Source organism: Trichosurus vulpecula, chromosome 7 (genome assembly GCF_011100635.1).
Source record: "Trichosurus vulpecula isolate mTriVul1 chromosome 7, mTriVul1.pri, whole genome shotgun sequence".
In the NCBI taxonomy this organism is placed as follows: domain Eukaryota; kingdom Metazoa; phylum Chordata; class Mammalia; order Diprotodontia; family Phalangeridae; genus Trichosurus; species Trichosurus vulpecula.
The window spans coordinates 258,801,100-258,818,668 of record NC_050579.1 but is presented as its reverse complement, the minus strand read 5'-3'; the positions used below and the strand labels follow the sequence as shown (position 1 = coordinate 258,818,668).

General features: G+C 36.9%; 1 protein-coding gene across 2 annotated transcripts in view; it reads right to left on the bottom strand.

Moving 5' to 3' along the window:
• CFAP52 (cilia and flagella associated protein 52) overlaps window positions 1-17,569 on the bottom strand; it is a 75,052-nt gene that overhangs the window by 43,524 nt on the left and 13,959 nt on the right. For both annotated transcript variants that reach the window (XM_036768839.1, XM_036768840.1), the window contains exons 4-5: window positions 2,706-2,834; window positions 726-825 (exon numbers count right to left, since the gene is read on the bottom strand). In XM_036768839.1, the coding sequence (XP_036624734.1) occupies window positions 726-825; window positions 2,706-2,834 (229 nt within the window). The remainder of the gene's footprint in view (window positions 1-725; window positions 826-2,705; window positions 2,835-17,569) is intronic.

Below are 17,569 nucleotides of genomic sequence, written 5' to 3'. Positions count from 1 at the left end.
GAAAAACACATAGAGGGTAAAAGGTTAAAAAATTGCTAGAGGAAACAAATAGAGCCAGGTCCTTTTCACCACACAATTTTTCCTTTATAGGACAAAAATACTGAAACCCAATTACCCTCTGCTTCTAATCATATAAAAAGAAATCTGAAGGCAGCTCACAATAGCTGCCAGTTTATATGTCAACAAGTCTTTGAATGGGATAGCAATGAAATTTCTGATGATTAGGCTAATGTGTGTTAGACACTAGTGAGGAGACCACAGTATTATACACATGAGGTGATGAGATGGCAAGGAAGGGACAAATGTGACATATTTCAAAGGAAGATGAAATACTTGAATGATGTGTTATGTAGGTAGCCCAGGAATTTGTTTTTAGATCTAGATTCCCTCCTTAATGCACCTCATTCTCCTTAAGATAGACAGACCTAGGCAGGATATTTTCTAGCCAAATGATAGCAACTTCATGTATAAGCAAGGCCTGAGTGGTATGGCACTTGCTCCCAGGAAATAATGTTCCAGAAGTATATCCCCTCAGGTGGGCATGAGATCACTGTTAAGAATCTTGTATTTAGAATCATGCCCCTGCTTCCATCTAGATTCCTGCTGCAAAAGACTCAGCCCAGAGGAATCCATCACTTCCTTTGGTCCCTCTGTTCTCAGACTAACTTGATTAAAAGGAGTTTTGTTCTGACTGGAATTGTTAACTGAAATATCATTGTACTTACTGCAATACTTAGAACGATTCTTTTCATCTGTCCTGTTTGGCACTCAGTTGGCCAGATTTTCCTGTTCGGGAAATCCAGTTCCCATACCCGGATTGTTCCACTAAAGTCAAAAACAAGAAATTCACAATCAAACTCAGAGCTGCTGCAGCTCATTCACCGTCTATTAATGACAAATACAAAGTGTGTCCCCTGTGTGTGCTACAGTTTCCCAAAAGATGAGCCAGATAAGATAGCTTTTCTAGTTCTCTTTCAATCAACACCTCTGCTAGAGGATTCAATGTACAAAGACTCTACTAACCCATTTACGAAGGCTGCATGGTCCCAATACCTGTCTCATTTAAGTTAAATGCAATTATCTTTAGGCCAATTGGGAAAGGTAGGTTTTCTCCTCACATTGTTATTTCAGTATACATGAATACATATATACTCTAATACTTCCATGGATTCATGATCTCATCAATGTGGGGACTCTCTCCAAGGGTACAAATCACAATTCAAATGTCCTTCTCATCCCATGGGATTCTGGCTTATGTCTTCACATAAATCCTGTGTAAGGAGTCCACTTAATGTGCTAGAGAATCTTCCTCTGGATATCTCAAATTCGTGTGGATACAATGGAACATGAGGACTGTCTATCTTAACTGGCACATTTCTTTTTTCAGTCACACATATCTCCGAGGAGATCATTTATGCCATTCCTATTATACAATTCTTCATTGGTAATGTGTTGCAATCTGCTCGTGTCTATGAGCCTCTCTCTATACTGTCTTTTATGTGACCGATAGATTTAATTCTTTAGGGACTGTGGTATTCCATGATTTATAGCCATACGGACTTTCCAGGAAAAGAGGTGATACTTAAAAAAAAAAGGTAGGATTTTGTCCTAGGAAAAAACTTGGGACCATTAAGAACCCTACACAATTTCCCAAATGTAATTCAACCCACTCTTATCCTCCTATCTGTTCAAGATATATGTATGGAAGCACCCATTCTACCAGGGTATGTATAATTTGTTGAAAAAGCATTATGTCTATTTGTCATATGAGATGGCTCTTGGGGAGAGGATAGGGAACACATAGGATACTGCGGTGATATGTGAAACAGAAAACATAAATAATTTTTTTTAAAAAGTAGTATGTACAATAAAGCAAAACATTATCTTAAAAGCTTTCCCACAAGGTATCTCCTATAAATATTTTAAAATCATAAGAGGTATCCCCCCAAAAGACATATCAACAGATAAAACAGCTATAACTCTTTTTGCTCATATCAAGCAAGGTGCAAAAGGAAGAGAATTATGTTCTCCCAACATGTTTGCCACCATCATGGAAGATTTCTTGCAAACATTCCAAAGATTCTGAATTGAGGGTTGAGGTTTCCAATATGCTCCTTTTGTAGAAGCTCCCAAATGAGATCTAAAAAGAGTTATTGAATCGCTGAAAAGAATTTGGTATAACCATCCAGAAAGGAAAAAGAAATAAGCTGAATGAAGAATGGTTATATCAGTATTCTTTTGGAGATACTATGTGGCTACAAATTATGTAATTTTGCAACCTACGAAGAGTCAGAATTGTGAGTGATACAAAAGTCAATGGAGGGATACATGGTAGACATAAGTGGGGCACCACACATCGCCAGTGATGGATTGTGTACAACAAGCAGCAGAGATACCATCCAGAAGTATCTCTCAAAAGACTTAAAAATAGCAACAAACTCCATTAAAACTATAATAGGACTTTTTAATGCTTTCTTTTCTTTCCTGAAAAAAAAATCTTGCAATAGGAAAATGTATATTCATTCACATAGATACAAATCAATGCTTTTAGCTGAAAGCACTTTGAAATTGTTATATAATTTTAACAAAATTACCTCGTCAAATGTCTGATCAAAGGATTTGTCCTTTAATTGGGATGCTAACATGATTTCTGTGTGAAGAAAAACAAAACTATTTGCAACTCAGAAAATATTAAAGAATCTTACTTTCCAGCAGTAACAAACATCTCATCTCGACAGTTTGAATAGATAATTGTTGTGGCATTCCCAACGTTAAGGCCTGCTGCAGGACTGCCACAGATCGCATCTCGCTTAGTAACACTCCACACGACCACACTGCCAAAAAAGAAACAATACTTAATCTAACAGTAGAGCATCCCAGTGGAATTAGAATTAAGAAGAATGGGAACTAAAACTATCTTTAATCATTCTAGTGTAAGCTCTTTTCTAGCGTAAGCATGAATTATTTCTTTCACTGTATTTGTGTCCTCAGCATCTAGCATAGTAACTGGCACATACCCAACATTTCATAAATGTGTGTTGAGTGACCTTTTGATTATTAAGAAGCCTGCTGGATAAAGATCTGGTCTCTAAGCCAGGAAGGCCAGCTTCTGACACGCACACTGATGGTAGGGCCCTGGGTGAGTTACTTAACCTGTCAGGTCTCTAGGTAATTTTTTATAATCATAAATTACAGAGAAGGGGTGCACCTGCATTTATAAAGGAAGTTTCCTTACCTTACCTTATGCCAAGGAAATCACCGGTCCAGCTCTTATGCCTATCTAGTGTTAGTACAAAATGAGGCATTTGAGCCAAGACTGTTCAGAAACATACCTTTCAACTGAAAGAGCTTATTAAGAAGTGACTGAGTCCTTTGAAAATTAAGATTGCTAACACGTAAAAACAGTTTGCATTTTGCATAGACCTTTCACATGTATTATCCAATAAAAGACTGCAACAAACATTTATTAAATACTTAGTATGTGCTTTTACTGAAGAATATAAAAACAGAGTTGATACAGGCCTAGCTTTAAAGGAACTTAAATAAATAGCTCCAGCATTTCCAGGGCTATTTTTCTGTCAAGGTATTTTAAAAAAGAGCAATGTTCCTATTTTTGGTGTAGGAAAACTAGCCCTCCAGCATTCTGTTGCAGGGGATCCTTATTGCCTCCAGGACAAAATGCAAACTCCTATGTTTGGCACTTAAATTCTTTAAAACCTGACTTTAAGGTGCCTTTCAAGGCTTATTATCCCCCTCCCTGTGCTACGCAATCCAGATGAATGGATCTCCTATTAAGAGGATAATTGTGCTGTTCCCATGCATGACATTCCCTCCTATGTCTCTGCACATCCATGAGTAGGATGCACTCTCTCCTCACTGCTGCTTCTTACTATCCCCACTTGGCTCAGCTTGAGCTTCCTTCTCCACAAGGTCTTTACTGATACCCCTCAGCAGCTAGCCACAGACAAAAATACTTTGTACACGTCTTCTCTCCCTAGTAGCGCCTTGAGAAGAGGGATTTTTTATTCTTTGTGTCCCAAGCACAGGGCCTGGCTGTGGGTACTTAATAAATGATTGTTGGTTGACTGCTGATTGAATTTAATTGTGAGACTGATAGGGTAAATAATCAATTCTTTTCATTTCCAGGGGAGGAAGCTGAAGCCCAGAAGGGTAGAGGGACTTGCCAGCATCATGACAATGAGTAAATGACAGAGCCAGGGGTGGAACATGGGTCTCTCCAGACTCAGTTTTGTGCTCTTTCCATGACATCCCAGCTATACTTATAAAGTATCATGGAAGCAGAGAATTTGAATTGGAAGGGACCTCAGTGGTTGAGTCATACCTGAAAAAGAATTCCCTCTACACCATACCTGACAAGTGGTCATCCAGCCTTTGCATGAAGGGGAAGGGAAGAGAACAAACATTCATATGGTGCCTACTCTATGCCAGGTGCTTTTTTAAAAAACAAATCTTATCTCATTTGATCCTCATGACAACCCTGTAATATGGGTGCTGTTTGTACATTTTACATTTGAAGAAACTGAGGTAAATAAAGGTTAAATGACTTACCCAAGTTCACAGAGCTACTAAGTGTCTGGGCCACATTTGAACTCATCTTACTTACTCTTAGCCCAGTGTTCTATCCATTGACCCCAAGACCTCCAATGAAGGGGAGTCTACCACTTCCTAGAGTAGCCCATTCTATGTTGGAACATTTCTAAAATTCTCCTAACATTAAGCCTAAATTCACCTCTTTACAATTTCTAATTAGGACTCCTAGGACTCTGGGAAAGAACATGTCAAATTCTTTATTTAAGTGATAATCCTGTTGTCAATAAAGATATTGATTTTTAAAAAATAACATCAGAATTATACACTCAAATAACTGCTATCCTTCAAAGTAGAAACTCTTAAATGTTATACACATATTCTAGTAATAAATCCATTGTTCAAAATATTTTCACAACTCTTATTTTTCCTTAAGAATCAATTTAATAAGAAATGGGAAGAGTCAGGGAGAGGAGCTGCACCAGGGAAGCCAGAACAATTTCCCACAAATGAGCCTAAAGCAAGACAGCAAAGCAAGTTTGGGGTGCTACAAGGCATAAGGAGATCTAGCAATCAGAGACCTGAAGCCAGATCCCAACCTGCCAGATCCTGGTCTGTCAGAACAGAAGCAGTGACAGAAACAGCTCTGTTAGATTGCTGCAAACGGAGCCAGGGCTGCCATCGACAGACTCTTCCGAGCACTGGGATCCACAGCAGGATATAGGGTCACCTCAACACCTAAGTAGCAGCACCAGAAGGGCTGATGCTTTTAATGCTGACAATCTGATTTTCTTCTACCTTTTAAAAATTATTTATTTCTATTAAAATTTACATTATTTATTTGTGTGTTTCTGTGTTTTTAAGAAAATGACTTCTAGTTTTGTCAAGTAAGTGGGGTGTTTTTTTTTTTTCAATTTTGTTAATCTTGATTTTCAGAATTTCTCTTTTTTAGTGTTCTGTTGAATTTTTTTAACGGTTAGTTTTCTAGTTGTTTGGTTTTGTTTGGTTTGGTTGGACTTTCAGATATTCCTGACAATAAGACAAGAGCAGAACAGAAATTTTGAAATGCAGAGAAGTTGAAAGAAACCTAGAAAGGTAAATATATTTGAACTATAGTAAAGAGCTAAATGATAAAGTGCTTACATTCTACTAGTATGATGAGTCAAGTGTTCCTTCAGAATTCTAAAATCTTCAAGGGGCACAGAAGAAATTAAATAAGATAAACAAAGAGAAACTAAATAAGATGGACAAAAGGCCTGGGTGTGATTTTGTTCTGTTTTGGTGGTTTTAAGAGAGTAAAGATAAGAGAAGGGAAAAAAGAAGAAATGAGGATGAAGAGAGAAGAACTCATTATATTTCACATAAGTGGGGTATATGAGAAGAAGAGGACATAACATGGAAGAATGAGTAGGGGAAATGGGTATCGCATGACCTTACTCTTACTTGAACCAATTGAAATAGAGTTAAACATTTACATATGAGGATTTGGTGTAAACTATATTAAACTTAATGGGGATAGAGACAGGAATAGAGAAATAGGAAAGGAAATTGGACAGTCGGGGAAGGAACATCTCAAGAATTCTTATAAGGTAGAAATGACACAGTTTGGCATCTGACAATGTGATGGGGAAGAAGAAGTCATTGTTAAAGATGCTCTAAGGTTAGGAGAATAGAAATTTGGAAGATAATGATGCCATTAGCAGAAATATAGAAGTTGGGGGAAAGAGAGAGATGTTTTGGTCTCTGGTGAATTAATGAATTCATGCAGAGTTTTTTGGGGAGGAAGACCTGTGACTTCATCAGTATAGGGAGCTCCCTGGTAAGAAAACTCCCTCTAGCAATACAGATCAGTAACCATTCCGCACTGAGATGTTAGGTGATTTGCCCAGGATCACACTACTAATATATGCCAGAGGAAGGATTTAAATCCATATTTTCCTGACTTGGAGGGCAACTCTCTCCACTACAGCAGTAGTTTACAAATTAGGGTCCTTAAGATGATCCACTAGCATATAGTGGATTCTATTTATTATTTATCTAAAAAGAACTAATTGGATTTGGACTATGATATTCTGGAAGTCAAAGGAGCTAGGATTAAAAACAAGAATCATCTACCCAGCAAAACTCAGTATAATACTTCAGGGGGAAAAAATGGATATTTAATGAAATAGAGGACTTTCAAGCATTATTGATGAAAAGACCAGAGCTGAATAGAAAATTTGATTTTCAGAGACAAGAATCAAGAGACGCATGAAAACGTAAACAGGAAAGATAAAGCATAAGGGACTTATTAAAGTTGAACTGTTTACATTCCTACAGGGAAAGATAATATTTGTAACTCATGAGACTTTTCTCAGTATTAGGGCAGTTGGAAGGAATGTGTGTGTGTCTATGTATATGTATGTATGTACATATGTATATGTATATGTACATGTAGAAAGAGAGAGACAGGGCACAAGGTGAGTTGAATATGAAGGGATGCTATCTAAAAAATAAAATTAAGGGGCGAGAGAGGAATGTGCTGGGAAAAGGAGAAAGGGAGAGGTAGAATGGGATAAACTATCTCACCTGAAAGAGGCTTAAGGAGGGAATAACATACACACTCAATTGGGTATGAAAATCTCTCTTACCTTACCAGAAGGTAGCGGGGAAGGGTCTGAGAGAGGGGGATATGATAGAAGGGAGGGCAGATGGGAGGAGGGGATAATCAGAAGCAAACACTTTTGAAGAGGTACAGGGTCAAAGGAGAGAATAGAATAAATGGGGGGTGGGATAGGATGGAGGGAAATATTGTTAGTCTTTCACAACATGAGTGTTATGGAAGTGTTTTGCATGACTATATGTGTATAACCTACATCAAATTGCCTTTTCAATGAGTGTGGGTGGGGAGGGAGGAAGGGAGAGAATGTGGAACTCAGAGTTTTAAAAATAAATGTTAAAAATTGTTTTTTACATGCAACTGGGAAATAAGATATACAGGCAATGGGATATAGAAATCTATCTTGCTCTAATAGGAAGATAGAAGGGAGGGAGATAAGGTGGAGGGGTGATAGAAGAGAGGGCAGATTGGGGGAAGGAGTAATCAGAATGCATGTTGTCTTGGGGTGGGGGGAGGGGAGAGATGGGGAGAAAATTTGGAACTCAAAATCTTGTGGAAGTGAATGTTGAAACCTAAAATTAAATTAATAAAAATAAATCAATATTTTTTAAAAGAGAGAAGAAAGGAAAAAATATAAATTCCCTGAAGGAAAGGTCTATCTTTTCACTTGTATTTGTATCCCTAGCATTTAGCATAGTGTAGAGCCTAGTTTAACAAATGCTTGTTGTTGACATGGCTTCATTCCCTACCAAATAAATTCCACATGTGTAATCTTGAAAAAAAAAGAATTAAGCTTTACTAATATTTAATATATGACTTGACATTAGCATGTCTACTTGGTCTTGTATGTCAAAAGGTTATATGTAACATAGTTCATGAGGTATCCAGATGGAAGAATTGGAATTCCTTTGCTTTTTGCATATTAGAACATATTTTTGTTTATGTATGTCGGGTTAAATGAATTTATGCATTTTGTCAACCTTACCCTCAGAGTACCATAATTGGTACTGCATAATTATCACAGACTTTATGACAAATTTTTTATAAAATGTGGGATGCAACTGTTATGTGAAGCTTTAAAAAATTGTACCAGTATTACTTAAAAGTAATTTATTACTGTCTTTGGTGCAAGATTAGGAGGCATAGAATACTTGTGAATATATGTTAAAATTGAATACTGACAATGCAAGTGAGCTGAGAATTCTAGGCTCCAAGCTCGAAGCAGGAGAGATCAATGCATATCCATATGCCACTGGTGAATACATTGGTGCTCCGTTTACCTTTCAAGCAGCATGAAGAACAGAATTATACCAGGCAATGATCATGCAATGAAAGGGTATAAACCAGTTTTTGGACTGAAAAACAAAAACACCATCACCCAAGGTGCAATAATTATGCAGTGAAACGTATTATACCTCAGGACCTCAGAATATTAGCTAATTATCATTAGCTAATGACACTGTTGTAATTAGCAAGATTTAAAAAACTAAGCCTTTATTTTTGAAAGATGATAATGTGTCATCCCTGCATACTTTAAAAACTTGGAAACAGAATTCTCTAACATGCTTAAGACCAAATGAAAAGTTTTAATGGGTTTTGAAAATATGATTAGAATATAAAAATTCAACACCCTTTGATTGATTTGCAAAAATAATAACTAATTTCAAGGAATATGGACATTTATTAGTTAAATTTCAAGGGGGAAAACCCCCAAAACCTTTACCTACTTGATGGATAGGCTCGAACAATGTATATCATGAAGACCAGCCAATATGTGAAGCCAGAGGAATTAGTACAGCCCAGCTCTCCCCCACAACTACTCCACAAAGATCTCGCAAATATATCAGACCAAGTCCTGATCAGGAAATCCAAGAAAAAAAATCAGAGTTGGCAGCCCAGGTCAGCATAGGGAGAAGAACAGAGAGGTTTGTGAACACTGGGGGTGGGCCTAGAAAAAAGCCATATTGTAGATAATATTCTAGCACAGGGCCTAGACGCAAATTGCATCAGGGCAAGAAGTCTCAGATAAAGAGAATAAAGTGGCCCAACTTTGTTCAGGGAGAAAGAAGTGGTACTAAATGACCTCTCTGTAGCATGGATCCCAGAATGGGGTCTTACACCAAGGGACAACAGAGGGGAGGACCTGTGGCTACAGGGAGCAAGGAGTAGTCATGGGCCATAGGCAATGTACTGGAGCAAGAAGCAGGTACAGAAGTGATCAGCAGATGTATGTCTCTAACCCTAGACCAGAATAGTATCCTAGATCCAGCCCCAACCCATCCTGAAGCCTACAGGGGAATAACAGGGCAAGAAACCCAGGCCAAAGGGGAGCATACAGTTCTGTAACACTAAACCTGAACACCTGTCCAACTGGCTGACAATGACTGATTCTAGCTTCATTTTACTGGAGCTGCAACCAGAGGCAAATGTTCAGACCAAAACACAGGGCAGATTTTTTTCAGAGTTCAGACTATGATGGAAATGTTCATAATTCACCCCAGATTCGATTTCTTTGAGAGCACTGAAATCTTGTAGCTACCCAGCTTGAGCTGTCCCTGGGATCTTTGAATAACATAATACTCAATACCTGAGAAAGCAGCAGTAGAAACCAAGAGGATATAAAATGGAACCAAGTATTTCTAGACATTCTGAGTGGAATGCTGAAATAGTGAAGCCCCCTCAGTATGGGACAAGACCTTACCTCTCCTACCATTCACCCCCACCCTGCACCCCTTCTATATTTTTAGAAACTGCTCTGCTGAGAAAGTAGAGATAAGAAATTACATCAGTAAACAGACACCTGCAAGGTCCTGTTTATCTAACTCCCTTTTTGCTGAATACTAGTCCCTGGTCTCATGCCTGTCTTTTTGTTTTTTGTTCTCTGCTGCTCGGAAAAGATTCCATGTTTAGATGTGAGCTCCAAACCCAGTAAATGGGAAGAGAAGCCAGTGGGGAGGGTGGGGGGAACTCTGCGTTAGGGTCTATATAACTTGCTTTGAGCTGTCTGCAAGATACACACACTGCTGGCATCATCTTGGGCCACGCTGGGGTGTGTCCTTTCTCATGACAAAGCAATATATTCCTTTTTGCCTTTTCTCAAAAACGGTCTCTGTCTATTTTTAATGTGAGTAGTGGTCTCCACCCCACACAATTCCTTCCAGCCTTGCCCTAACACAATATATGAAATCAAGAAATAGGACTCAAAGAATGAACCAAAAAAAAAAAAAAGAGAATCCGACCATAAAATGCTATTATGTTGAAAGGGATGCTCAAACCCAAAAGAAGGGATTGATTCCAAAACATACATGTCTTTAAAGTCTCAAAGAAAAACACAACTGGGGCACAGGTTCAACTAAAATTCCTAGAAGAAATGAAAACTTAAATAAAGAATTGGACAATTACTTTATATATGAAATGAGAGTGCTAAAAGAAAGAATTGGAAAAGAAATGAGAACTATGGAAAAAAAGAATTGGAAAGAGAATTAGCAACATGGCACAATAGCTACGAAATCTTACCCAAGCAACAGATTTCTTAGAAATTAGACCAAATAGAAATTAATGACTTCATGAGGCAACAAGAAAAATAAAAGAAAATGCAAGGTAACTCATAGCAAAAATAATTGACCTGGAAAAAAGATAAAGGAGAGAAAAGTTAAGAAACATTGTATTATCTGAAAGCCATGACCCTTAGTGCCCCCCCCCCCAAAAAAGCCTTGACATATTATTTTAAGAAATCATAAAGGCAGGTGAAATAAAATAAAAAGAATCTACCAGCCACCTCCTGAAAGACCTCCCAAAATAAAAACTCCCTGAAGCATTCTAGCCAAAATCCAAAGCTCCCAGGCAAAAGAAAAAAAATACTGCAACCAGGTAGGAACCACAGTCAGAATCACAGATGATTTATCAGCCATTATTACAAAAAGAACAGAAAAACTTGGACTATATTCCAGAAGACAAAACACATAGACTCACAATTGAGAATAACCCAGGAAAACAAAGTATAATGCTATAGAGGGGAAATGGAAATGTAATGAAATAGAGGATTTCCAAACATTCCTGATTAGACAAACATAAATACAGGAGTCAGGAGAAGTATAAAAAGCTAAATATGAGAAAATAATCATAAGAGATTAAGCAAGGATGAATTTGTTACACTCTATATGGGGAATATCAGGGTAGCTAGGTGGCACAGTGGATAGAGTGGCCTGGCCTGTAGTTGGGAAGACTATCCCCCCCCCCCCCGCCCCGAGTTCAAATTTGACCTCAGACACTTATTAGCTATGTGACCTAGGGAAAGTCACTTTAGCCTGTTTACCTCATTTGTTAAATGAGCTGGAGAAGAAAATGGCAAACCACTTCAGTATCTTTGCCAAAAAAAATACCCCAAACAAACCAAATGGGGTCACAAAGAGTCAGACAGAACTGAAACAGCAACATATATAGGGAAATGATACATGTATCCCCTTAGAATCTTGTTACCTTCAAGGGCCAATGAGGGAATCTAATAAGGTCTGGGAGTCATTTTGTTATGCTTTTGTTATCACAAAAGAAGAAAGGAAAAAGGAGACGGAGATAGAGAAAAATTATCTCACAGGATTGGGTGCACAAAACAAAATATAACAAAAATAAAAAAGGAGGCAGAGATGATTTCGTGCCTTTCTTTGTATTCCCAATGCTCAGCGCACAACAGATGTTTAATATGTGCTTATTCATTGACTAACTGAATAAATTCCAGTGACTTCTATCACTTCCAGGATCAAATGTAAAATTCTCTCTTTGGCATTCAAAGACACTGGCCTCCTGAACTTTCTAGTCTTCTTGAACCTTATACCTAACCCCACCCCTCACTCTGTGATGCAGGGACACTGGCCTCCTCTTGTTATTGTTGTGTTTGTCCTTTGTTCTGGAAGAGGACCATGACATCAGGGAAATGAAGACATGACTTGCAGTTGACTTTGATTTGAGTGAGGGAGGGCTGTGCAAGATCACCAGCCTCAATTTCTCCTCCAGAGCCATCTGGATCCAGTGGCCTGATATTCAGCAGGACAATTGGAGATGGCCCAGGATGCAATGGGAGACCCTGGTCCTTCCAGGCTAAGGTCTTTTCAGGTTCTCACTTTGAGTGAGGTAAAGCCCATTCAGTGTATAGGCCTCTTTAAGAAGTTAATCAAAGGATGGCCCCTTTAACCAAAAACACACACAAAAAAATCAAACTGGGAGGGGAAGGCCCTCAGGGTTCCTGTCCAAAAGAGAAACAGTTACTATTTAGTACTGTATTCCTTAGACTTATTCCATCTCATGACTCCAAGCATTTTTACTGGCTGTCCCCCATTGCCAGAATGCTCTCCCTTCTCCTCTCTGCCTCCTGGCTTCCCTTTCTTCAGGTCCCAACTAAGTCCCACTTGTTTCATTGGGAAACCTTGACCAATCTCCTTTCATTTTAGTGCTTTGCCTATTTGGTCATTTCCAATGTATTCTGAATAAAACTAATTTGTACATGGTTGTTTCCATGTACTGTGAGCTCCCTGATAGCAGGGACCACCTTTTGTCTTTCTTTGTATCCTAGTACTTAGCACTACAATTTCACTCTACAGAGCAGTGATGGGATTTAGCCACTTTGCACCGGTTCGGTACCTAATTTTAAGTTGAGTTCGGGAACCTGTGGTAGCAGTGCCTTGACCCAGTTCTGTGGAGAACCAGTTGTTAATTTATTTGAATCCCACCACTGCCACAGAGAAACATGAAAGCAAAACTATAATAATAGGAAATTGTCATATGCCCGTTTTAGACTAAGATAAATTTAACCAAAAAGAAAAAGTCAAAAAAGATCTGAAGAGAATTTTTTTAAAAAAAATTAGATATGGCAATTATTGAATGGAAATAGCTGTGCATGAAACTTTTAAGAAAATTGACAATAAGTTAGAACATAAAAACTTCACACACAAATGCAGAAAATCATAAATATTAAACATATCTTTGACTGTAATGCAATAAAATTATATTCAAAGAAGAGCTACTGAAGAAAGTCTTAAAAATAAATCAGAGACTAAGAATCAATGATAATGACAACACTGAGACAACATGCCAACACTTTGGTGATACAACCAAACTAGTCCTTAGAGGAAATTCTATAACTCTAAACATTTTCATCAATAAAAGAAAGGACAGATCATGAACTGAGCATGTAACTAAAAGAAGCTTGAAAACAAACAATTTTTTAAAAAAGCAACCTCAAGTTAAACACCAAAATCGAAATCCTGAAAATAAAAAAAGGGAATAAGAAAATTGAAAGCAAAAAACCTGCAAAACATTGAATTAATAAATAAGACTAGAAGTTGGTTTCAAAAATAATAAACCATTACATAATTTGATAAAAAGAAAGAGGAAAATCAAATTGGTAATATAAAAAATAAGGTGACTTTATAATAAATGAAGAAATGAAGAAAATTATTAGAAATTGTTTTGCCTGTTTGCTCTCTTTTTTTCTTTTGTTTTTTCTCTCTTTTGTTTTTTTTTTCATTTTGTTTCTTCTTTCTCATGATTCATTCCATTGGTAATAATTCTTCTTTACAACTTGACTATTGTTTAAATAAGTTCAATGTGAAGTTATATGTAGAATATATATCGGATTCCATGCCGTCTTGGGCAGGGGAAGAAAATCCGGAATTCAGGATCATGTGGAACTGAGTGTTGTAAACTAAAAATAAAAATCTTAATAAAAAAAGAAATTGTTTTGCCTCATTGATATGTAAACAATGAATAATGCAAACAATAGCAAGGATCTTTGAGTTTATCAAACATTAGGTTTCTGTGCTTATTTGTGTACCTAGGAATACCAGATCTCAAGCTAGCCTACAAAGTTGTAATCATCAAAACAATTTAGTTCTGGGAAGGAAATAGAGAAGTTGATCAGTGGAACAGATTAGGTACACAATATACAGCAAAATTCAAAATGAATTGGATAAAAATTTAGATTAATGGCCAGATTAACTGAAGAAGAAATAGAGAATTCAAATACTTCAATCTCAGCAAAAGAAATTGAATAAGTTTTAAATAAGACCATAAAGAAAAAAAACCTAAATCCAGATTGATTTAGGAGTGAATTCTATCAAATCAAAAATCAATTCTGATATTACATAAGCTGTTTAGAAAAATAGGAAAGGAAGAGCTTCTACCAAATTCCTTCTATTACACTAAATATTGACCTGATAGCTATATTAGAAACAGTCAAAACAAAGAAATAAAACCATAAACCAATACCCCTAATTTATGCAAAAAGTTTAAACAAAATAGCAAAGAGACTGCAGCAATATATCACAAAGATTATATACTATAACCACTATAACTAGATTTATACCAGGAATGCCAGACTGGCTTAACAGTAGGAAAACTATAAACAGAATTAACTGTATTAATAACAAAAGCAACAATCATCATATGATTATTATAATAGATGCAGAAAAAGTTTTTGATAAGATACAGCACTCATTCCTGTTCCAAATCCTAGAGAATATGGGGATAAATGGATCTTTCCTTAATAAGATAAGTAATATCTATTCAAAACCAAGAACCAGCACTATTTATAAAAGAAATAAACTAGAGACTTTTCCAATAAGATCATGAGTAAAGTGAGGGTGTCAATTTGCCCTACTATTTGATATGGTGCTAGAAATTCTAGCTATAGTGATAAGGCAAGAAAAAGAAAGTGAAAGAACAAGTATAGGCAAAGTGGAAACTATTTTTTTAAAACCTTGTATAAAGTCAAGTAAAAATTAATTTAAGCAACTAATTGCTTCAGGAAAGTTCAAAGATATAAATAAATCTTGCATAACTCATCAGCATTTCTGTATACTACTGACAAAGCTGAGCAAGAAGAAATAAAGAAATTCCATTTGAAATAATTACAGAATGTGTGAAGAGCTTGAGAATCTACCTGCCAATACATACTATATGAATACAACTACAAAATACTCTGTACACAGATAAAGACAACTCAATAATCATAAAAATATTAATTGCTTATGGGAAGGCCAAGTTAATATAATAAAAAAGATAATACTACTTAAATTAACTTACTCAGTGCCATAACAATCAAATTAACAAAGAAAGGATTACTTTATAGAGCCATAAAAATATAGCAAAATTCATCTGAAGGAACAAAAGGTCAAGAATAGCAAGACATTTAATTTTTTTAAAAAGTAGCAAGAAAGGCAGCCTAGCAGTACCAGATCTCAGATTATCCTACCGTGGGGTCCAGAATCATCCAGTCTGCAAGAAAAATCCCCGAGGCAGAGCTCTGAGCCAATAACCATTTATTAAAGGGACTGTACGCCTTCAATGAATGGGACCTCAGATCTCCCACATGATCTGAGATGCTCCCTTTCTCCGGGGCCTTACTTTTATAGGGCTTGATACCCAGACATTCAGAAGAGGCACATTAAAACACAGTCTTATTGGTTGATAGACCTTGCTCATGACCCTCCAAGAGGGTCAGAAATGAGGTATCAACATGAGTGGTCACAGGATGGGCAAGACAAGGGTCATCCTCACTGACTGAGTCATCATAAGATGGTTCCCTCCTCATGTTGGGCAAGAGAGGGTGGTCCAGAGGTACAAAAATAAGTTAGGGAACTTTCCATATCACATTAGGTCATCCCACTCATGCTCATTCTTGTAGTTAGGCAAGTGACCCTTGGAACTTTTATAACAGGTTCTTGAACAATGAACTTATAGCTTGTAGTTTAAAGTTCGGGGCTTATTATAAGAAATAATCTATCTTATCTAATTATCCCTAGATATAATATATGTAAAATATGTATTATTATGTAATTCCTATACTAATACTAGTTGACTAGACTGACTAAATATATATTACTAGATGAGTATATCACTAATAATTGCTAACAATCACTACCCCCATGGAATCACACTAAAGTGATTATTACTGATTTACTGATTGGAATAAAATAGGGGTCCAATAATAATTTCTTTCACTACAAAGCTGTAATCATCAAAACAATTTGGTGCAAGGTAAGAAATAGAAAAGTTGATCAGTGAAACAGATTAGGTACACAATATACAGACACAAACAAACACAGAAAACTTTGTGTTTGATAAGCCCAAAGATCTTCACTATTGGGGCAAGAACTCACTACTCAACAAAAACTGATGGGAAAACAAACCAAAATTTCATACTATATACTAACATAAACTCAAAATGGGTACATTATTTATATATAAAGGGTGATATCGTAAACAAATTAGAGGAGCGTAGAAGAAACTATCTGTCATGTCTATGGATAGAGAATTGCTCATGACCAAACAAAAGATAGAGAAATTCACAGGAGGTAAAATATGCAGTTCTGTATGGATAGAGAATTGTTCATTACCAAACAAAAAGTAGAGAAACTACAGAATGTAAAACATGCAATTTTGTGTGTATATGTATGTGATGGGGTGATGGGATCTGGAACCCTAAAAGGAAAAGACCATGTTTTGAAAGCAACACAGTCCCTGAATTTTTCCATACATTTCAGCAGCTCAGATCACTGGAGCCTATGCCCAAGGCAACTGGCCCACCCCAGCCCACCTAGATTCCTTTTACTGTCCTTCTTGGCCCACCCCAGACTACTTACCACTCCTTAATTCCATCCAGATCCTTTCACTGTCTTTTTTTTTAATATAAGCATCAGTCTCACCCCCATTAAGTTGTAGGTTCACTGGTAACCCCACCTGCTTCTGTTGGCCTTATGATAATCTGTCCCTCGACTGAATGAAGGTTTGAGTGCATGAATTCATTCCAGGTGGACACTGCCCTATACTCTGACATTTTGGGGTTCCCAGCAACCCCAAACCACATCATGTGTATTTGTGTGTGTGTGTGTGTGTGTGTGTGTGTGTGTGTGTGTGTACAGTTAAAATATTTTCTACAAATAAAACTAATTCAGCTAAAATGAGAAGAAAAGCAGGAAATTGGGGAAAATCTTTGCAGGAAGTTTCTCTAATAAAGGTTTTATTTCTAAGATATATAGAAAACTGATTAAAATTTATACAAATGAAGTTCCTCCCTCCATTTTTGAGGAAAGGCCTAGGCCAGCATCCATCATTACTCTTCTGTTCTACTTCCGACTGGATTTTACTGCTATCAGGTACCTCTCCCTTTCCTCACCTTTTCAGCTCCCTTTTATGTTCTATTTTCTTCCAGTAAATGAAAATTCCCTGGGGGCAGGGACTGTGCTTTGGTTCATATTTGTATCCCTAGTGCTTAGTACAGTGTTTGGTACATGGTAAATGCTTAATAAATATTTGTTGATTCAGAATTCCAGGGATTCATGATAGAACATGGTATTGGCTTCCTGACAGAGAGATAATGAGATGTATATTTTTGGACTTGATGAATGAAGGAATTTGTATTGTTTGACT